Source organism: Ylistrum balloti, unplaced genomic scaffold (assembly GCF_031769215.1).
Source record: "Ylistrum balloti isolate Yb309-2 unplaced genomic scaffold, AGI_CSIRO_Ybal_v1 Utg370840, whole genome shotgun sequence".
Taxonomy (NCBI): domain Eukaryota; kingdom Metazoa; phylum Mollusca; class Bivalvia; order Pectinida; family Pectinidae; genus Ylistrum; species Ylistrum balloti.
The window spans coordinates 179,038-204,507 of NW_026782484.1; the positions used below are offsets into that span (position 1 = coordinate 179,038).

The 25,470-nt window shown below is 35.8% G+C and overlaps 1 protein-coding gene across 1 annotated transcript in view; it reads left to right on the forward strand.

Moving 5' to 3' along the window:
- Nucleotides 1-4,815: 4,815 nt before the first annotated feature.
- LOC132558960 (calcium-independent protein kinase C-like) overlaps nt 4,816-25,470 on the forward strand; it is a 34,962-nt gene continuing 14,307 nt past the window's right edge. The window contains exons 1-2 of the mRNA XM_060223586.1: nt 4,816-5,157; nt 5,461-5,524. Of these exons, the coding sequence (XP_060079569.1) occupies nt 4,816-5,157; nt 5,461-5,524 (406 nt within the window). The remainder of the gene's footprint in view (nt 5,158-5,460; nt 5,525-25,470) is intronic.

A 25,470-nucleotide genomic window follows, 5' to 3' on the forward strand; every position in this document is an offset into this window, starting at 1 on the left:
ATATAACCAGATCCCGGCTGTAGGGATCGAACCACACGCCTCGGATCGTCATATGAAGTCTCCTAATCTTATGAACTATCGCGGCCCTGACAGTAATGTATTGGTGTTTCGTTTTACTCGAAAGACTGTTTTATATTCTATTCTATCGTCTGAAAATTATACTGGAGTAGCCTTGTCTTAAAATATATCCGTCTAGTACAATACTGACCGTTCTAGTTCTAAGATATGACTGACATGCCATATGAAATGGTCAAATCATATAATACAAACGTCTAGGTACATCCCTTCTTGCTCCTGAAATATGACAAATCGACCCACCCTAAAAAATAAACCCATTTGGTCTCAAAATATGATAAATCGGCCCGCCCCAAAACATATCCGCTTACTCATAAAACACGCCCGCCTTATCTTTAATGCAGCTATCTGGTCATAAAATAAAGTTCGAGACTAGAAAATATCCAATAGGTTATATTACATACTCTGGAAGAATTCTACACCACACCTCATGCCCCTAAATCCCCGGTACTATGTAATAATACAAACGTAGTTCTTAAAATTAGGTCACACGTGGCCCATTCGGTTGTATATATCGTATATATATTAATAATATATACTAACCAATTCGTATTTACATTATGCTTAGTCTTATTTCCTACTTTTTTTCATACATGTAGCCAACTGGTCTAGATATGTCCTTTCCAGTCCTAAAAGACAAAAACGTATCATGAAAGACATTGTCCAGTCCTAATTAAAGCCAATTAATGTAAATCCCTCCTGTCACTAGTCCTAAAATACACCATTTAGTCCTTAAACGTAGCCATCCAGTCATAAATCCCTTCCGTCTTTAGTCCTTACACACCATCTAGTTATATAACGTTACCATCCAGTCCTAAATATCACGTGTAACTATCCTAAATCACCTCTATTAGCCCTAAAAGGTTTTTATCAAATCCAAAATCACATTCGTAACTATCCTAAAACACTCCAAGTAGTCCTAAAACGTAACCATACACCCCTAAATCTCCTCCCGACACTAGTCCTAACACACCATCTAGCCCTTAAGCACACAACCTAGTCGTTAAACATTAACATTTAGCCGTATGTTCACTGACACAGATTGTACAATATCTTAAAACACCAAAAAAATTACATCCAAACCCAAATATCTCTGGTCGAAAGTCTGGAGACACATTACCGTTCAAAGTCAAATACCTCTCGTCCATAGTCCTGAGACACATATCCATCCTAATTCAAATATCACTCATCCACAGTCCTATGACACATATCCGTCCAGACACGATTACTTCTCTTTCATAGTGCCGAGACACATTGTCATCCATATTCAAATACCTCTCGTCCAAAATCTTCAGACACATTTTCATCCAGACTCGAGTACCTCTCGTCCATAGTCCCGAGACATATTTCCGTCCAAAGCCAAATACCTCTCTTCCGTAGTCCCGAGACACATTTCCGTCCAAAGTCAAATGTGTACTATCTCGTCCATAGACCTGAGACACATTTTCGTCCAAAGTAAAATACCTCTCGTCCGTAGTCCCAAGACACGTCTCCGTCCAAAGTCAGATATGTACCCTTTCGTCCATAGACCTGAGATACGTCTCCTTCCAAAGTCTCTAGTCGATAGTCCCGAGATGCATCTCCGTCCAAAGTCAAATATATACTCCCTCGTCCATAGACCTGAGACACATTTTCGTCCAAAGTAAAATACCTCTCGTCCGTAGTCCCAAGACACGTCTCCGTCCAAAGTCAAATATGTACCCTTTCGTCCATAGACCTGAGATACGTCTCCTTCCAAAGTCTCTAGTCGATAGTCCCGAGATGCATCTCCGTCCAAAGTCAAATATATACTCTCTCGTCCATAGACCTGAGACACATTTCCGTCCAAAATGAAAAAACCTCTCGCCCGTAGTCCCGAGACGCATTTCCGTCCAAAGTCAAATATATACTCTCTCGTCCATAGTCCTGACACACGTCTCCGTCCAAAGTCAAATATGTACCCTCTCGTCCCGATAGACCTGAGACAGATTTCAGTCCAAAGTCAAATATGTACCCTCTCGTCCATAGACCTGAGACACATTTCAGTCCAAAGTCAAATATGTACCCTTTCGTCCATAGACCTGAGAAATGTCTCCGTCCAAAGTCTATTGTCGATAGTCCCGAGACGCATCTCCGTCCAAAGTCAAATACCTCTCGTCCATAGTCCTGACACACGTCTCCGTCCAAAGTCAAATGCGTACCCTCTCGTCCATAGACCTGAGACACATTTCCGTCCGAAGGAAAATACCTCTCATCCATAGTCCCGCGACACATATCCGTTTAAAGTGACTGAATATCACTTGTCAATAGTCCGAAGAAATGCCCATGATACTAACACACATGTCCATCCAGATCTATTGTTTAAAAACATATTTCCATCTAGTAAATCCAACTCTAGTTATGAATCAAACCCATAGGCTGATTTCTCAATAAAACCGTTTCTTGCATCAAGTTCATTGTCTATAGGCCATCCCAACATACTAACCGTTATATGTAGAATGCACGAAACTGGTCCAGCAAATGGGATAATATTTGTTAACAAAAGTCTTGAAAACACAGATTTTGCTTTTTGTAGGGCTGTTTTAAAGAAAGTTTTACTTCGGAGGATGTGAAAACAAAATAAAAGTTAAAACTATGCACTAAGAAATAGGCTTATGATGTGGAGAGGACAACTAAATTTCATGTATACTCTTTAATTGGTTTTTAAAGTCTTAATTGTTAAAACTTGCTATTTAAAATATGTTTAAACTTTCAAATATGCGGTCGATGAGCAATCTCCACCCAACCCCTTCGATGTAAGATTGTTAACAGAAAATCTGACGATCTGAAATATGATTGGCAACAGTTCGTAAGTTGAAAAAATTAATGGACATTTTTTTGTTCATTAATTATAAAGTACTTGTAGATGGTGAGATGATTATTTCATAATGACAGTAAAATAATGTTGTCTTGTAAATTGTAAACATTCTGTGGTAAAAGTACATAGTAGATTTTGAAGGACTTAACGTATATATGCCTATCTACATAGTACTGCCAAACTACAACAGGTTAAAGATAATTGGAAAGGCAGTGAAGGAGGGTGGGAGAGACAGCTACCCTGGTACTAAATTGTTACAGTAACAACAACAATACAATGTATACAGAACCGAAGATAGTGTGTATTATAAACAAGTATCAATAAGAAGTAACTTCAAAGATTAATTAATTCCCTTTTTTAAATAATGCGGACTTTAAACCCCAAAAGCATGATTTCAGGCGACGAGAGATCAGCGCCAGTTAATAGCGGTGTAGAAACCTATTGTAGAATATAAACAAATGTATCTTATCCTCAATACGAAATTATATTTATTTTTCATTACCTACTGACAATTTTATCCGCGCCGAGTTTTCTCATTTAAAAATAGACAATGTTGACATATATTATCGCTTACTACGACAGCAGTCAACCTTCAAAATAATGGACGGATCAAAATCGATCTCTGCTTTCAATTCCTTTCTAACCGATATACGTGTCTGACGTAGGTGTCCATCTGATGACGCACGCGATGTATTCCGTCTCACCTGCAACAGAGGTCAGAGGTCAGTTGTGTATTGTCTGTATCCAATATAGTAGCTGCCGTAGTATACACGGGTGTTTGATCTGTACGCGGAGGGCGTATAAATATGACAGAGATTATCACAGGTAACTTACCAGCCGTATCAAACATCTTTGTTTAGTCAGGTAACCAGATCCAGGTGATAACTACCTTACTATCAATCCAATATTAGTATACCCATCAACAACAAAAGTGACATGGTGACTCTGCTGTTATACGAGTCTAGAAGAAGAAGATGACGATGACGACGACGATGTCGATGATGATGATGATGATGATGATGATGATGATGATGATGATGATGATGATGGATTTCCTTGATATTTCGGTCACAGACAATCCTAGTTTGTCAATACACCAATAGACGAGGTTAGTATTATACCATTACATAGAGTAAAAGCAGAAAGAACCAAAAGTTAAAAAAAAAAAAGACATAAACAAAAAACAAAAAAAACAAACACGCATATTGAATAAAAAATGTGACGACGGCAGTGAAAAGCCTCTAACGATCTCGATCTTAATGAATTTTCATCAGAGATATATAAGGACGACGTGAAAAAAATGATGATATAAATATTAAACTGAATAAGAATCTATATTGCGATCAGTTTGAATAATTATCACTATAACTGTCAAATAAGAATTTACCTCCATGTAAATGATAGAATATCCTGTCGAAATTCAACTCACATTCCAATCACAGTTTATTTGATGATGATGATGAAGATGATGATGATGATACTGAAGTTACCTCATGTTAATAATGTAAATATATTCCTCTGTAAGGCCTTTGCATGATCGTTTCCATCGTTCTCCTGACTAACACTTCCATTGATTACGCAAAAAATTAATGGCTGACATGTAAGATAAAGTATTGAAATCAAACAATCAACTGCTTGGTCATTTTCTATGAGAAAGGGAATTTTCATACATAAAGATAAAGGTTTGTAGAGATTTTTTCTTGCCTAGCGCATGCGCACAAGCCCTGTAGCATATTCCTTTCCATTAGTAGGACTTCCGTGACTGGCTGCCAATTATTCGGAGATGGTCTGGTCCTCGGTGGACTGTGTAACTGTGTTTTGTGTTTACACGGGTCCACTGTATAGCTAGGAGGATATAGTGAGGTCCACCCAACAACCGCCTATGACGGATTTTAACATCCACGATGGCAAATGTATTCAATGGATCCATGAAATTAAAAATTTGCGAAGCAGTTGACTTGAGGCCGACTGACTTCGCAACACGATTGAATCTGGGTGGTACGAAAAATGTGCAACTCATTGATCCGTATATAGCGATAGATGTGGACGACCTCCCTATTGCTAAAACGACCACAAAACCTAAAACGTTAAAACCAGTATGGAACGAGGATTTCTCCTCGTCTGTTCACAATGGACAGACTATTGGACTTACAGTATTTCACGATGCCGCGATACCACCCGACGAGTTCGTGGCCAACTGTTCTCTGACATTCGAGGAAGTGAAAGGGAGACACCGAGATTTGTGGGTATGTATGAATTGTTGTGTTATCTAACCATGCTACCATCGGCTTATGTTGTCCCAAGTCACCTTACGAGCCGTCTGGTTGTGCACCGTACATAATTCTACTAGGATGTTGATTTCCAAGATGGAGGCACGGAGAAAATGAAGCGAGGACTCCTATGGTACAGTTTAACCGTTGTCTCGGGATTTGCTATTCACCATTTACCAATACGATCATTATTATTTTGTGGAATGCTTTATCGTATGATTTAGAGATAGAGAACGCGACATGATGTTTGCTTTTGTAACACCGTTATCCCTTTTCCAGGTTGACCTAGAACCCAATGGGAAGATACACGTCGAAATAGAATTAAATGGATCTTCGGGAGGAGGTAAATATTCCTATGATTTTCCATATCATTAGCATATATTCTTATTTATTAGCTCTATTTTGACATTTTATCGTACCCTTGGTACACAACCTACCCGTTATAGGAATGAGCTGTACCTAAGTGTTACTGCATTTGATGAAAACATGGATGCAAGTTCTAAAAATGACCTGCATAGCAGAAGATGCTCTCGCTTGTGTATCTGTGACGTCGGTTGGTTTGTCGCAATAGAATCACTCGCTTATGCTAATGAGTTTTCTTGCTGTATTCCAAGCAATACAGACCCATACCGTTCAATACTGGCAAATTCTGTATGGCTGAGGACCAAATAAAAATGAGAGTGTTGGAAATAGGTCCTTTTTTAAAATGAAATGGAATGTTTCTATTTATATGGTGCACACAGAGGAGGCTGCTTGTTTTGAAAACACAATTCATGTTACCATGCAAAGTACTTATTAGATATTGCATAGGTAATGATTTTTTACAAGTTATATTAATTGAAAAATCAATCAATTTTGTGGAGACCATTAAAAATTGTTGGAGTAAAAAAATAAAACCTTAATGCTATTGTTTATATATTGTTCTCTAATTTTTATCATTTGCCAAGGGAGAATATTAATAATTGTTTTCAATAAATAATATGATGAAATCACGACTGAATCCTACTTTCGTTGTGTTATGAATTGGATTTATCTGTTGCTCTTATTTAGACCTCTTGATCGTGCTCAGTGAGATTAGTTTTTAAGTGATTTTTGCGGAACAGATCATTTGTAACTGATCATTTTATTAGCATTAGTACAGGGTATACATATATGGTCAGCCCTGTCTACGATATAATTAAATATGATATAATCTTATGTATGATCCTACTGTGCACCCTACATGTTAAGCATTGTTGCTGTATATACAGTGTGGAACTCAATACACATATTACTAGATTTCCTTCCCAATGTTTACATATCTGCTGACTCACCTATTATTTCATATTTTACTGTTGAAGCTAAAACGGCAATGCAGTGAAATATTACTAATGGGTTAATTTGAGAACAAACTGATGGTTGAATGTTTACATGTAGGGTTTGTGTATGTGTGTATCCTGGTGAGATATGTGTGTGACCTGTTTTATCAGTAGGAGGTCAGACTAGCTTGTAAATATGTAACCTAGCAGTTAATACACATGTACATATGTTGGTGTTGCTACATCTCTTAACATTTCATAGCTTATAGGTTATATAGTACTGAATAATGTATGAAAAAATTGCTGGTGATGCCCACCAGTGTATCAAGACAGCCAATCATTACGATCCTACTGTCCCAAGTGTGGTGTCTAGGTTGGTGTATGTCAACAAACCGTATCGCCTTACTGGCCACTGAAATTGGCATGCTTGTAGCAGTAGTAATCGGGATTAATCAATAGACATTGCATAAATGTCAGATCTCACTATTTGTTTTCTTAATTCAGATTCTAAAGTTAAAATTGTTTTGTATGGTACAAAATTACAGTATACCACAAACACTAAATTAATGCAAAACCGTGTAATAAAATTTCTTGATCATGGGAAAATAAAAAAATCCAGATAGTTTTGATTGAGACCTATCAAAAAACAAATATAGTGGATTGTGTTGTCTGTATAATGGCTTATGCATAGTATATATTAGCTCTTATTGGATAAAGCATTCCTGCATGTGTGGACACACTATGAACAATAATTTACGATGATTTAAATCCTCAATTCATTCAGGGAATAATGAAGAAGATGGAAAGTGAGGTTTTGCATTGAAAGATTTGGGTGTAATATTTGATTCCTTGTTCACTATTTCACGAGTTTGTGTGCTGCCTTATGGAAAATTTTTAATTTGTTTTATTTTAAAAAGTGCAAAATTGAAAAACGTTACTGCATCATAAAGTGCAGGAATGAGTAACATAAACTTTGATAACCCATGTTTAAATAGTGTAAGGTTGATGAAAGCTTTGTTCCTGTAGAGATAATTCTAGATTTTCTGTTTTTACCTGTATTTTAATACATCAATGGGTATTGCTTGATAATTCACATTCATTAAACACAATTTGTCAAATAATAGTGATCAATTTATGAAGGAATTACAAACTGATGGAAATAATATGTGAATATAAAAACATTTAAAAACTTCAGGTAAATTTTTTGTAATATTTGGTTTGTGATTTAAAACATAGTTACATAATTTATTGATACATGTTACATCACCATTTCTTTACAACACCACTAGATGACCAGGTTTACATGGAGACAATAGTTATAACTGGATTCACTGTGATATCACAATGATTCTGCTCCATATCTCAATAAAAGCATGCATAGCTAGTATGAATAGAATAAAAACAATACAATAAAAATATATGTATTGAGATTTTTATACAAATTCTTAATATATTTTTAACGAAAACATATTTCAGGAGTGAAAAGTTTTATTTTATTGCTTTTTGCATTGGAAGTATTGCGTTAAATTATAATTTGCTTACCATATTTTCCGGATTATAAGCCACACTTTTTTTCCTGGTGAGTGGGGAGTGCAGCTTATATACCAGTGAGGCTTATATGTTGATGAAAAAAAAATGTCCGGATGAAAAAAAGGAAGCAACAGACAGCGTATCATTCCACCATTAGAGATTGTACTGAGTTTTTTCTTAATACCTACTTGTCACGTGTTTGTGACTGAAACAGATCATCTTGAACTGTCATTTGCAATCATATACAAGATGATTTGAAGATTGAAACAAAAATAACATTCTTGTGGATTTAATTAACGAGATTGAATCAATCATACCTTTTAATATGAATCTTAATAATATCTTCTGGACTTTTTCAACACCATGACGGAAATTTACAATAGCATTTTGCATCCTGGGAGTTATCGGTCATCGGGTTATAGGGCAAATTCTAGAATGACCACCATGCTTGTTTGTGATATGAATGGCTTTGTGTAACTTACAAATTTAGTCAGAATGCAAGGGCCTTCGTTAATATTTAACACTACAGGCACCGCTGAAGAGATTGTTAAATTGATAAAAAAAAGGATTATCCGTGTATAATTCTTTTACAAACTTAATAGATATTTCATTGATGATCTTGATAAAATGCCCTCAGTTGTCTTTGGTCAACGTAACAGTGCTGCTTATATTTTGCTGTCGCTTATATGTGGATCAAATAGAAAACAATGCAAAAACTGACTCTCCGTCTGACATCCTGGTGAATATGGTAAGGATAGTTTCTATATGCTACTTACATATATATCACAATTTTTGTGGATGCACAAATTAGTTATTGCACTAATTGAATATGACAGAAAATGATTATGAGCTCAAATTTGATTTGACCAGAATTTGTACCTTTACTGTTTAATCTGTATTATATTGTTGCCTTGGTAGAATATCTTGTTATTGGTAGGTTTGTGTTTCCCAATTCCCAAACAAACGTTTCTAGTAAAAACATGAGCTAGACACTGGCAAAAAAAACCTTTTATACAATATAACAATCATTCTGTATCCTAGTATTATGAAATAAAACAATATGCCTCTTCATCCACAATACCACAATCACTGTTACCCTCATCCATAATACCACAATCACTGTTACCCTCATCCATAATACCACAATCACTGTTACCCTCATCCACAATATGACAATTACTGTTACCCTCATCCATAATACCACAATCACTGTTACCCTCATCCACAATATGACAATTACTGTTACCCTCATCCATAATACCACAATCACTGTTACCCTCATCCACAATACCACAATCACTGTTACCCTCATCCATAATACCACAGCCACTGTTACCACAATACCATACCACTCACTGTTACCCTCATCCATAATACCACAATCACTGTTACCCTCATCCACAATATGACAATTACTGTTACCCTCATACATAATACCACAGCCACTGTTACCCTCATCCACAATACCACAATCACTGTTACCCTCATCGCACAATCACTGTTACCCTCATCCATAATACCACAGCAACTGTTACCATCATCCATAATACCACAATCACTGTTACCCTCAACCATAATAGCACAATCACTGTTACCCTCAACCATAATAGCACAATCACTGTTACCCTCAACCATAATAGCACAATCACTGTTACCCTCAACCATAATAGCACAATCACTGTTACCCTCAACCATAATGTTACCCTCATCCATAATACCACAGCCACTGTTAACCTCAACGATGATACCACAATCACTGTTAACCTCGATGATACCACAATCACTGTTACCCTCATCCATAATACCACAATCATTGTTACCCTCATCCACAATAGCACAATCACTGTTACCGTCATCCATAATACCACAATCACTGTTACCATCATCCACAATACCACAATCATTGTTACCCTCATCCACAATAGTGCAATCACTGTACCCCCATCCACAATACCGCAATCACTGTTACCCTCATCCACAATATGATCAATCACTGTTACCTTCATCCATAATACCACAGCCACTGTTACCATCATCCATAATACCACAGCAACTGTTACCATCATCCATAATACCACAGCCACTGTTACCATCATCCATAATACCACAGTAACTGTTACCGACATTCACTGTTGCCCTCATCATAATACCACAAACACTGTTACCCTCATTCAGTGTTACCTTCATCCATAATACTTCAACCACTGTTACCCTAATTCACTGTTACCCTCATCCATAATACTACACTCACTGTTACCCTCATTCACTGTTACCCTAATGCATAATACTACAACCACTGTTACCCTCATTCACTGTTACCCTCATCCATAATACTGCAATCACTGTTACCCTCATTCACTGTTACCCTTATGCATAATACTACAACCACTGTTACCCTCATTCACTGTTACCCTTATGCATAATACTACAACCACTGTTACCCTTATCCATAATACTACAACCACTGTTACCCTCATTCACTGTTACCCTCATCCATAATACTACAACCACTGTTACCCTCATTCACTGTTACCCTCATCCATAATACTACAACCACTGTTACCCTAATTCACTGTTACCCTCATCCATAATACTACAATCACTGTTACCCTCATTCACTGTTACCCTAATGCATAATACTACAACCACTGTTACCCTCATTCACTGTTACCCTTATCCATAATACTACAACCACTGTTACCCTCATTCACTGTTTCCCTTATGCATAATACTACAACCACTGTTACCCTCATTCACTGTTACCCTTATGCATAATACTACAACCACTGTTACCCTCATTCACTGTTACCCTTATGCATAATACTACAACCACTGTTACCCTCATTCACTGTTACCCTCATCCATAATACTACAACCACTGTTACCCTTATTCAAAGTTACCTTCATCCACAATATCACAATATGCCTTTGTTCACTAATTGAGGGGGGTGTTTTACCAACGGGTAGATAATTTAATTTTTCCTGTAACCACACAGCCATTGTTGGAATACAACTACCACAAATATTTTTTTACTGTATTCGGCAGTGATGGAAAAAAGCTGCATTTCAATTCCTTGATAGAATTACTTTCTGCTTTATTTAAATATTTGTTTAAAAGATATAAATAAATGTTTAAATAAGCGTTTTTACGGTTGTAACCAACAAATTTATTACGAAATTCATATGTATAATTGCTTTTGATATCCATTGAAGAGTGAAACTGTATTATCATGCTGATTGAGAAGAGCTAACAAACTTGAAGTTTTGATAGTCTAAATTTTCAGTTGGTGTTGCAGGATTAATGGAATACATGGTCAGTCTCTTAAAATAAAGGCTGCATTTTGGCTCGGCACAGAAAGACAAAAGTTATGTTATTCTTCACCCCCGCAAAATACACCTTAAAACTTAAGACACTGACGCTGATATGATATTTATGACAACATGGACATGAAATGATGAAAGCACAGCAGCCACAGATGTAATAATATTTATGATGACATGGATATAGTTATGAAACCACAGTGACTACAGATGTGATTATGATATTTATGATGAGATAGACATGCTGATGACAATACAGAGGTCATTTCGACAGTAATGGGAGCATAGAGGCCACAGATGTGGACATAGTTATAAAAAAATAGTGGCCACAGATGTGGACATAGTTATGGAAGCACAGAGGCCACTGATGTGGACATAGTTATTTAAGCACAGGGGCCACAGATGTGAACATAGTTAGGACAGCACAGGCCACAGTGGCCACAGATGTAAGAATGATATTCATGGCATCATGGACATAGTGATGAAAGTTCAGTGGCTACAGATGTAAGAATGATATTCATGGCATCATGGACATAGTGATGAAAGTTCAGTGGCTACAGATGTAAGAATGATATTCATGGCATCATGGACATAGTGATGAAAGTTCAGTGGCTACAGATGCAAGAATGATATTCATGGCATCATGGACATAGTGATGAAAGTTCAGTGGCTACAGATGTAAGAATGATATTCATGGCATCATGGACATAGTGATGAAAGTTCAGTGGCTACAGATGTAAGAATGATATTCATGGCATCATGGACATAGTGATGAAAGTTCAGTGGCTACAGATGTAAGAATGATATTCATGGCATCATGGACATAGTGATGAAAGTTCAGTGGCTACAGATGTAAGAATGATATTCATGGCATCATGGACATAGTGATGAAAGTTCAGTGGCTACAGATGTAAGAATGATATTCATGGCAACATGGACATAGTGATGAAAGTTCAGTGGCTACAGATGTAGGAATGATATTCATGGCATCATGGACATAGTGGTGAAAGTTCAAAGTTCAGTGGCTACAGATGTAAGAATGATATTCATAGCAACATGGACATAGTGATGAAATCTCAGTGGCCACAGATGTAAGAATGATATTCATGGCAACATGGACATATGATGAAATCTCAGTGGCCACAGAAGTAAGAATGGTATTTTTCAAGCTGTAGACATTGTGATGAAAGGTCAGTGGCTACAGATGTAAGAATGGTATTTATCAAGCTGTAGACATTGTGATGAAAAGATAGTGGCCACAGATGTAAGAATGATATTCATGGCAACATGGACATTATGATGAAATCTCAGTGGCCACCGAAGTAAGAATGATATTTATCAAGCTGTAGACATTGTGATGAAAGGTCAGTGGCCACAGAAGTAAGAATGATATTCATGGCAACATGGACATTATGATGAAATCTCAGTGGCCACCGAAGTAAGAATGATATTTATCAAGCTGTAGACATTATGATGAAAAGACAGTGGCTACAGATGTAAGAATGATATTTATCAAGCTGTAGACATTGTGATGAAAAGACAGTGGCTACAGATGTAAGAATGATATTTATCAAGCTGTAGACATTGTGATGAAAAGACAGTGGCTACAGAAGTAAGAATGATATTTATCAAGCTGTAGACATTGTGATGAAAAGACAGTGGCTACAGATGTAAGAATGATATTCATGGCAACATGGACATTATGATGAAATCTCAGTGGCCACAGAAGTAAGAATGATATTTATCAAGCTGTAGACATTGTGATGAAAAGACAGTGGCTACAGATGTAAGAATGATATTTATCAAGCTGTAGACATTGTGATGAAAGGTCAGTGGCCACAGAAGTAAGAATGATATTCATGGCAACATGGACATTATGATGAAATCTCAGTGGCCACCGAAGTAAGAATGGTATTTATCAAGCTGTAGACATTGTGATGAAAAGACAGTGGCTACAGATGTAAGAATGGTATTTATCAAGCTGTAGACATTGTGATGAAAAGACAGTGGCTACAGATGTAAGAATGATATTTATCAAGCTGTAGACATTGTGATGAAATCTCAGTTTCCACAGAAGTAAGAATGGTATTTATCAAGCTGTAGACATTGTGATGAAAAGACAGTGGCTACAGATGTAAGAATGGTATTTATCAAGCTGTAGACATTGTGATGAAATCTCAGTGGCCACAGATGTAAGAATGATATTTATCAAGCTGTAGACATTGTGATGAAATCTCAGTGGCCACAGATGTAAGAATGGTATTTATCAAGCTGTAGACATTGTGATGAAAAGACAGTGGCTACAGATGTAAGAATGATATTTATCAAGCTGTAGACATTGTGATGAAATCTCAGTGGCCACAGAAGTAAGAATGATATTTATCAAGCTGTAGACATTGTGATGAAAAGACAGTGGCTACAGATGTAAGAATGATATTTATAAAGCTGTAGACATTATGATGAAATCTCAGTGGCCACAGATGTAAGAATGATATTTATAAAGCTGTAGACATTATGATGAAATCTCAGTGGCCACAGATGTAAGAATGATATTTATCAAGCTGTAGACATTATGATGAAATCTCAGTAGCCACAGAAGTAAGAATGGTATTTATCAAGCTGTAGACATTGTGATGGAAAGACAGTGGCTACAGATATGATTATGATATCCATGATGAGTCGGACAGTGTCTCGAAAGCTCAGCATCAACAAAGTATAACATTTATGATGACAAGGACAGTTTAATTATATTGATGACAATGTAAACACTAATGAGATCACAGTTATCAACTGTTTGGTATCAAACTGAAGATAAAAAAGATTTGATGAAAAGGTAGTGGTTCCTCAAAGATTATGATATATCTATCACACTCTCTTGAATTGTGCAAGACTAGACGGACAGATACTTTCATCACACCTAGGATTTAATGCCGAGGGATTTTTATTATGCAGTATCAATGCATGGGATTTAAATGGAAATCTTTTGCATTTTCAGGTTGTCTAGTTCTAGTTGATTCCAAATGATTTTGATAGTATTTTTAAATAGGTTAATTACTTGTTACATTGATATTGATAACGAAAGTCAAGAGACCATGTTATATCTCCTTTATACACAACTCCAGACTATTTCCTATTAGGGATTTAAATTGTTATCCGTCATGGTACATAAATAGCCTTAGGTCATGGTCATGCATTGCTTGTTGAATTAAATGTTATCTTAGTTTATGTATTATCATGAGATTTTCATGGCTGGAATGTCTATTGTGTTGTAGTACCACCAATCAATTTTAGCTTCAGTGGAATGTTTAGAAAGTGGCTTTGTATTGATACCAATCTTAGTACTACATTGAACTTATTTAAAATTGATATAGATTTATGTAGATATAAATATATTCACTTGTAAATATACATGAAATTTCAAATGTCAGAATGGTCAACATTATAACCGACCGAAGCTTATTTTTGTGCATAAATTTGTTTCGATATTTTTCACACATATTGTATAGAATTACATATAAACACATATGTACTAAGTATGATACACATACTAAGATGTATGCTACACATCTATGTATTTATATAACATACATATATTGTGTATGATTCACCTATACTGTACATGACACATATGTACTATGAACGCCATACATGTACCATATTTTCTGGGTTATAAGCTTTTTTCCCCAGGTGGTTTGGCGTGCAGCTTATATACTGGTGCGGCTTATATGTGGACGAAAAAGAATCCGCAGAATTAAAACAAAACAGAAGAGTATCGTCAGTACCTATATGTCATGTATACTTCATGTGTTCTACAATGCAATGTATATACATAATGCATATTTGCATCATACATACTGTACATGAGTATCATACATAGAACATGTGTGTCATGCATAGAACATGTATGTCTTACATAGTACATGTGTATCATATACATATAGTATGAATGTGTTAAAGTACACATTCATGTCATACTAGTACATATACAAGTGTGTATTATTGAGTACATATGTTTCATATACAGTACTTATCACATAATCGACTACCAATGTCACACTTGTATAGTATACCCTGCAGTACATTTTCATTGATTGTGATGTCAAGAATTGAAAGTGGTGCAACAAAATGGTTACTTTAGTTGATATTGTACTCCATGTTTTAAGTCATGTCACCTGAAGGGCCAGGATTGCCTATAGCCATAATGTTTTGTCAATTGTCATGTGCTGTGCATATTTTTTTAGTTATTCAACTTCCTCTCCGGTGCTAATTGCATGAAATGATCCCAAAGATGCATGAAATGATCCCAAGATAGTCTTGATCAAGTGTTCAAATTTTAAAGCTCCATCCAAAATCCAATATGGTCGTCATGGTGTCATCTTGAAAAACTTATTTTAAATGTCTTCTCAAGTTCTGCTAATGTCATTGGGCTGAAATTTTGGGAATTTTAGGGAACGGAAGCATGAAAAGTGGTGTTTTTTTACATGGTTGCCATATGTGACTCTATTGTATAATAATTGCAAAAACAAGGTATCGCCAATCAACACCTATTTCAATCTTCTTTTCATGTTCCACCTGTGGGATTGAGTTAAAACTTGCCTGAAATCATCCTGAGATAGTCTTGACAACATGTTATTATTGGTTGTGTTGGTCCAAAATCCGATATGGCCACTTTCTTGAAAAACCTTTTTTTAATTTAAAACTTCTCAATTCCACTGGTGCATTGGAACAGAAATTTTGTTGGAATGTTGATAAACTGAAGTGTTGAATATTTTCTGCCTTTACTGCTAAGATATTCCAAACTGTTTTACAATATTATAACTATTCCTACTACTACTGCAATTATATCATATATAAGTCTTTGTTGTCAGATGACTGTTAAGGTCTATGGGTCTCTTATTCCATTTTACAACCTCTCTATATGTACATTGTCTGAGTGGTGTGATAAAAAGTATCTTGATTGTAAAGACTCTTCAAAATTATCGTTTAAGATAAATATAGTTAGCAGCCTCATAGATGTGATAATACACCTTTGTGTCCATTTTCCTGTGGATATTTGTAAAATTGGTTGAGTGATAGAGTTAAAATTTTCTTGATTGCCAGCTGCACATGTGTACATTGTGTATCACTTGAGGGCAGCATATCAAGGCTTAATATACTTAATGAATTTAGAGATTAGAGACATCAAAATGTATGTACTTGATATGATTGTAATACAGTGATATAAGAAAATATGTTAAAATGACAGAATTATGACAATTTTACTCCAGTGAGATCGACAGCTTGGTAACATGGATTATTATGAAGCCGTAGTCTTAATATTCAAACAAGTTAGCAACATAGAAAAATATGATGTTTATATGATAATCATGCCAAGACTGTCTATTTGTTATGATGAATAGGTAATCGTAATGAGACCTAAATAATAAATCCGTAATTAGAAGTATAAAATCCACATCCCCATACTAATATGCAACGCTAAGGTTTGTTAATACACAAACTGACATGTCATCATGGTTTCTTTGTTGTGATATCCAATGTGAAGTAAAATAAAACAAAACCAATCATTAATTAACAGTTGAATATGCAAATTTTTCAAAAGATAATAATTTGAAAATGACATAATAATTTTCAATGTTCCACACAGTAGTTTCCAGCCTTGCTACATTGCAGTTCTGATCGTGTTTTTAAACATTTTCTCTTTATTTTGGATGATGTTGACAAGGATGGATTTTTATTTATATATATATTTTTATATACATATGCATATATCACATAAAGCATACAGAAATAAATCTAGGAGCCTCATCCATCAGTATGTTCATACTGTTGAATGTATTAACAGACAAGGCTGGTGGTACCTTTAGTTTTGTGTACCAGATAATCCTTACAATCAATCATGATAGCTTTGCAGAATCTTTGATCTCTAATGAAAAACAAAACAAAAATAAATGAAATATAAATAATCAAATTGGACCTTAATATTTTCAAGAAAAATTGTGCAAATTATACAGACTTTTACAGTTTGGAAATAAACCCTTTATAATTTGTTGTAAATTTTTAATGTTGTTCAATATCTAATACCAATGCTAGTGGCAATCTCTTGATTACGAACTGTATATTGTGTCTGTAAATTGTTTGTATATTTTGCACACTTGTTTGATTGAAAATGAATTCAAAATTTCCAATATGGCTGTTGATAGTAATTTCTATAAAATATTGGATTGTTCTTCCTGTGATGGGTCATATCTCGCATTTAAAGTTACAAGGATATCTTATCAACATTCAGCCTTTCAGTAGTTTCAGTACTTTGATTTTCATTTAATAGGAGTTTTTATGAAACTTGTCTTAAAGTTTTGACTAAATTTTGCTTGCATTTTGGCAGGGCTAAAAAAATAACATGTAAGACTTGTTTTATAAATTCTCATATAAAATGAAAACTCATTATTGTCTTGTATATTAATATATGCTTTATATACTACGTTTGCATTTATCTGTTTCTGAAATATCTTGAATATAGATTATGAAAGCTCACTTGAATTTGTAATATACAGTAAATAGTTTATCTTTGTAATTTGTTTATCACAAGATAAGTATTTAAGTAATTAAATATGAATATTTGATATTTTATGAAAGTAGCATTGGAACTGATATGAATGTTAAATTTGGCAAGTAAATTAAGGAAGGCATACTAATAGACCTGTGGTAGCATTTATATATATATAGCGGCCGATGGAATTAGATCCAAAATTAGAAAGATTTAGTAGTACATGTACTAGGAATAGAAACAAACTTAGCACAAGGTCATTGGGGTTATGTAGTGAACAGATTTTGATAATTATCTATCCTTCACTTTACAGTCCATGCCAAATCTTTGTGGTTACACACAGAAACTATGTTTTATTATAGTATATATATGCTGTCTGGATCATTGTCAAAACCTGTAAAAATGGGTCTGAATTTGAGATGTTCCTCAAACTTTTGTCTTGAAGAACTTTCGCCGTAAAAGTTTTACAATAATGAAAATGATAATTTCTGTTTATTAAGCGTTTTGTTACAAAAATACAGTTTTTATCTAAGAGTATTAAGTGCGAGTTCTTGGCCCAGCATATTATATACAGTATGATTTGAAAATAATAATCCTATGTTAATGTTATTGCACAAGAGTTTGGTAACAATTGACACAACATTATATACAGTTAGAACTATATTTTTTCACCTTTAAATAAGTTACAGTTAACAGTTGCCTGGTAACAATTAACATTATATACAGTTAGGACTATAATTTTTTTACGTTTAAGATATGTTAACAGTTGCTTGCTTAGCTGATGAAAAATGCACTTAAAAAATCAATACCTACGCATTGCTTATTCAAACTTCTGACTTGTATTTATCACTTAAAGAATGATCAAACTTTTGTGAAAAATCCCCAAAATCTCCAATGACTAATATGCGGTATGTGTATGTAACCATTAGTACTCAATGAATTCTTCTGATTAATGATATCAATTCATTAGATTGTAATGTAGGGCAATTCAAATTACATTTATAAATTTCAACAAATTCATTAATGAACATATGTAAATGAGACCAGTCAAGGTCAGAGTTCATGTCAACTTGAAAATATGACAAGGTAAATGTTCAAGTTGACTTCAAAATAGTTCTGTCAGAGAATGACAGGTGCACATAGTTTACGAAAGTCATCACTTTTTAACGGTGCATAAATCACTTTACAGCATTATAATTTAATTGTTGCCATTCCCCCTTATTGTGGTGAGCTATCACTCTCTGATAATCATGATCAGCAATGTGTTTGAATTTGATCACATGATACTTCAAAGGCACTCGGGAGAATTCATAAAAAAATCTCACCAACATAGGGTTCCTTAGTAGTTAACTTTCTAGTACAGAGTACAACATTGTACAAGTGATGTAATAGCACCAACTGACACACTTAAGCATTATGGGATAGGTCACCTTGCACCGGAAAATCAGTGGAAAGGAAACTTTGTGATGATGTCTTAATGATGTCATTGTTTTCTTCAAATTCAGGGCCCAGCAAAAAAAAAAAATCTTTCCTCTACATTTGTAATAATATGTAATTCGGAATGACCTTGACCTCTTGTCAAACAAAAATCTCTTAAGGAAGTTTATCAAAATCATTGCCTTATAACCTACTTTCAGAGTCACAGGGGTCAGATTTGTTAAAATATTTAAACAACCTCTTTTAGTTAGAGGCCCAAGACACTTATATTGAATCAGAAACTTACTAGGATGAAGGTTGATGAAGTTTGTTAAAATTAATGACCTTGACTAGTGTTAAGGTAACAGGAATCTGTCATGATGAATTTTTGGAACAACTTTATCTGAATAACCAAGGGGCTGACCATTGTGAAATTTGACCTTAATTTCAGTGATACAATCTAGTCATAATGGCACTGATCTCATCATGTATAGTGATGAAATCTGAATTTAAAACTAACATATTACACTGCGATACAATGAGAACTAAATCATATGTGCAAGTATTTCTGAAACATGACTTTGTATAAGCCTTTGTCACTCCAGGAAGAGGAAAACACTTTTATTCAAAACTGGTTGATCATCAACAATGTAATATTGGCCAAGGATGTCCAGTGTGGAGGTCCATGAATTCTTACATGTTCAGATTGTCAAGATGCTGAAGGAATATTGATGTGGTCCTACACATGCACACTGGCTGTACACAGTGCTCTGTCTGGCTGTCTCTAATGCCAATCGTTGTATTGATTTACACACGGTTAATACAGCCATAATGTTCCCTCCGATAAAACAAAGTAGGTCTTAAAAATCAGTTCAATTCAGACTTAATGAAGAATGACTGCTATTTAAGTCATGTCTGCCAGTTTGAAGCTGGAAACTTTCATTTATAGACAGGCAAGAGTGTGATGACAACTGGGTACAATCATTGACACCGTATGTACCATCATCTTCACAACATTAAGCTCTACGCTATGCTTCTGTAGCAAAGGTCTGATACAGAAATCTGTCTGTGTAATGTCACACAACCTTAGTATGTGTTGCAGACTTTACACAAACAATTGTCCTTGTGGTGTAAAGTCACATGACCTTGTGTCATAGACTTTACACAAACTATGGCCTATGTAGTCAGGGAAAAGTCACATGACCTTGTTTTATAGATTTTACACCAACTATGGCCTGTGTAGTCAGGGTAAAGTCACATGACCTTGTTTTATAGATTTTACACCAACTATGGCCTGTGTAGTCAGGGTAAAGTCACATGACCTTGTTTTATAGATTTTACACCAACTATGGCCTGTGTAGTCAGGGTAAAGTCACATGACCTTGTTTTATAGATTTTACACCAACTATGGCCTGTGTAGTCAGGGTAAAGTCACATGACCTTGTTTTATAGATTTTACACCAACTATGGTCTGTGTAGTAACATGGACTTATGGACTTAACACAAATATGGTCTCTGTAATGACCTAATAACCTGTTACCTGATGATGGAGATAAGTGTTCAGTATAGTGAGGGTAGTAACCTGATGATGGAGATAAGTGTTCAGTATAGTCGGGTAGTAACCTGATGATGGAGATGAGTGTTCAGTATAGTCGGGTAGTAACCTGATGATGGAGATGAGTGTTCAGTATAGTGAGGGTAGTAACCTGATGATGGAGATAAGTGTTCAGTATAGTGAGGGTAGTAACCTGATGATGGAGATAAGTGTTCAGCATAGTCGGGGTAGTAACCTGATGATGGAGATAAGTGTTCAGTATAGTCGGGGTAGTAACCTGATGATGGAGATAAGTGTTCAGTATAGTGGGGTAGTAACCTGATGATGGAGATAAGTGTTCAGTATAGTGAGGTAGTAACCTGATGATGGAGATAAGTGTTCAGTATAGTGAGGGTAGTAACCTGATGATGGAGATAAGTGTTCAGTATAGTCGGGATAGTAACCTGATGATGGAGATAAGTGTTCAGTATAGTCGGGGTAGTAACCTGATGATGGAGATAAGTGTTCAGTATAGTCGGGGTAGTAACCTGATGATGGAGATAAGTGTTCAGTATAGTCGGGGTAGTAACCTGATGATGGAGATAAGTGTTCAGTATAGTGGGGTAGTAACCTGATGATGGAGATAAGTGTTCAGTGTAGTGAGGGTAGTAACCTGATGATGGAGATAAGTGTTCAGTATAGTCGGGGTAGTAACCTGATGATGGAGATAAGTGTTCAGTATAGTCGGGTAGTAACCTGATGATGGAGATAAGTGTTCAGTATAGTCGGGGTAGTAACCTGATGATGGAGATAAGTGTTCAGTATAGTCGGGGTAGTAACCTGATGATGGAGATAAGTGTTCAGTATAGTCGGGGTAGTAACCTGATGATGGAGATAAGTGTTCAGTATAGTCGGGGTAGTAACCTGATGATGGAGATAAGTGTTCAGTATAATCGGGGTAGTAACCTGATGATGGAGATAAGTGTTCAGTATAGTCAGGGTAGTAACCTGATGATGGAGATAAGTGTTCAGTATAGTCGGGGTAGTAACCTGGTGATGGAGATAAGTGTTCAGTATAGTGAGGGTAGTAACCTGATGATGGAGATAAGTGTTCAGTATAGTCGGGGTAGTAACCTGATGATGGAGATAAGTGTTCAGTATAGTCGGGGTAGTAACCTGATGATGGAGATAAGTGTTCAGTATAGTGGGGTAGTAACCTGATGATGGAGATAAGTGTTCAGTATAGTGGGGTAGTAACCTGATTAACCTGATTATGGAGATAAGTGAGATAAGTATAGTCGGGGTAGTAACCTGATGATGGAGATAAGTGTTCAGTATAGTCGGGGTAGTAACCTGATGATGGAGATAAGTGTTCAGTATAGTCAGGGTAGTAACCTGATGTGTATTGAACATTTGTGGAATGCCAGGAATGGTCGTCATGTAATGTTTTTGTTTCTGTTGGATGAAGCCTTTGTATAAGAGTATGAAAAAAAATCAGAGCATTCACAAATTATTAAGTGTAGTGTATTATGGTTTAGTGTACTGGACTTATCAATCAGTTGAAATCAAACTGCTGGTACTACTGGCATATGTTCTCAAGCTGAAGGGAGAACCAATCAGGCTTGGATCCTGTCCACTGTACAGCATTAATGAATAAAAACTTTCAACTTTGATCAATCATGGTAGGATATTTAAGTATTGTATAAATATAGAATATAAACATGGCTTCATTTACATAGGTATCTCTAATAATTTCAGTCTTAACAAATAATGAACACATTGGGAAAAAAAGAAGATAATTATAGATTTTGACCAGATTAAATAGCCTAGGATTTATTTGTCATTTTCAGGATAAACTCTTCTCTTTGAAACCAGCCACTCACTAAAAGGTTGACTAGTTCATATTCACAGATACAATTTTGTCTTTGGATGGAGTTGATAAGAGTTCCATATCAAACAGAATTATTGACAAGATATTCTTTGTTTCAAGGGCCAGTAGAAGCATTAACATCTGATAGTAAAACAGTATTAATTATATGGTATTGATATGTGATTTCAAATGATGCAGGACAATAAAAGAATTGTGTGAATAGTGGAATATGTTGTTGTGGTCTGGATAGCAAACATGTCATCAATCTGTAATCTGATCATGAGAAATGTTAATCTGGTAATTACATAATGTGATGGCATAAGTACATCAAACATAGCGTGTTAACACCTGACATCATGAAGCTGGATACACCCAGCTCTTGTATTCCTATCGTAATTTACCTGTCAGTAGCCCTTGCTAAGCAACCCAAACCTAAATTCTGTGTTCCTTCCATAATTTACCTGTCCACCCTACTTGTCAGCCAAGGCTAAGTAACCTACCCTAAGTTCTTTGTTTTACCATAATTTACTTGTCAGTCAAGGCTAAGTAACCCACACTTAAATTCTTTGTTTTACCATAATTCACCTGACAGCCAAGGCTAAGTAACCCACACTTAAATTCTTTGTTTTACCATAATTCACCTGACAGCCAAGGCTAAGTAACCCACACTTAAATTCTTTGTTTTACCATAATTCACCTGACAGCCAAGGCTAAGTAACCCACACTTAAATTCTTTGTTTTACCATAATTCACGTGACAGCCAAGGCTAAGTAACCTACCCTAAATTCTTTGTTTTACCATAATTCACCTGACAGCCAAGGCTAAGTAACCCACACTTAAATTCTTTGTTTTACCATAATTCACCTGACAGCCAAGGCTAAGTAACCTACCCTAAATTCTTTGTTTTACCATAATTCACCTGACAGCCAAGGCTAAGTAACCCACACTTAAATTCTTTGTTTTACCATAATTCACCTGACAGCCAAGGCTAAGTAACCCACACTTAAATTCTTTGTTTTACCATAATTCACGTGACAGCCAAGGCTAAGTAACCTACCCTAAATTCTTTGTTTTACCATAATTCACCTGACAGCCAAGGCTAAGTAACCCACACTTAAATTCTTTGTTTTACCATAATTCACCTGACAGCCAAGGCTAAGTAACCCACACTTAAATTCTTTGTTTTACCATAATTCACAGACAGCCAAGGCTAAGTAACCTACCCTAAATTCTTTGTTTTACCATAATTCACCTGACAGCCAAGGCTAAGTAACTCACACTTAAATTCTTTGTTTTACCATAATTCACCTGACAGCCAAGGCTAAGTAACCCACACTTAAATTCTTTGTTTTACCATAATTCACAGACAGCCAAGGCTAAGTAACCTACCCTAAATTCTTTGTTTTACCATAATTCACCTGACAGCCAAGGCTAAGTAACTCACACTTAAATTCTTTGTTTTACCATAATTCACCTGACAGCCAAGGCTAAGTAACCTACCCTAAATTCTTTGTTTTACCATAATTCACCTGACAGCCAAGGTTAAGTAACCCACACTTAAATTCTTTGTTTTACCATAATTCACCTGACAGCCAAGGCTAAGTAACCCACACTTAAATTCTTTGTTTTACCATAATTCACCTGACAGCCAAGGCTAAGTAACCCACACTTAAATTCTTTGTTTTACCATAATTCACAGACAGCCAAGGCTAAGTAACCTACCCTAAATTCCAAGATCCTACCATAATTCACCTGACAGCCCAGGTTTAGTGATTCACACCTAATTTCTGTGTTCCTACCATGATTTACTGATAAAGTGTGGTATATGTCCGTCTGTTGTCTTGATCTGTCTAGTGATGTCGTCCCTGGTCTTATGCCATATATATCTGTCAATAAGTGTCTAGATCTGTCAACTGTCTGTTGGTGTCTAGATATGTCCAGTGTCATCCCTGGTCTTAATCCTGATAAACTACAATATTTAACTGTCTAATGGTATCAAGATATGTCTACTGTCTAGTGAATCGTTTTATAAATGGTAAACTGTCGTATTTGTCTGTTGGTGCCTCAATTTTATCTAGTGATGTATAGGCCTTGGACTATGGTAAATATATCTATCTGTTGGTGTCTATATACGTCTACTGTCTACTCCCTGATCTTACAACTGGTAGACTGTACTCCAGGTTTGATATACTGTCTTACTCCTGTAACAGTAGGCTAAACTCCAGCCTTGATATACTGTCTTACTCCTGTAACAGTAGGCTGTACTCCAGGTCTGATATACTGTCTTACTCCTGTAAAAGTAGGCTGTACTCCAGGTCTGATATACTGTCTTACTCCTGTAACAGTAGGCTGTACTCCAGGTCTGATATACTGTCTTACTCCTGTAACAGTAGGCTGTACTCCAGGTTTGATATACTGTCTTACTCCTGTAACAGTAGGCTGTACTCCAGGTCTGATATACTGTCTTACTCCTGTAACAGTAGGTTGTACTCCAGGTCTGATATACTGTCTTACTCCTGTAACAGTAGGCTGTACTCCAGGACAGTAGGCTGTACTCCAGGTCTGATATACTGTCTTACTCTTGTAACAGTAGGCTGTACTCCAGGTCTGATATACTGTCTTACTCCTGTAACAGTAGGCTGTACTCCAGGTCTGATATACTGTCTTACTCCTGTAACAGTAGGCTGTACTCCAGGTCTGATATACTGTCTTACTCCTGTAACAGTAGGCTGTACTCCAGGACAGTAGGCTGTACTCCAGGTCTGATATACTGTCT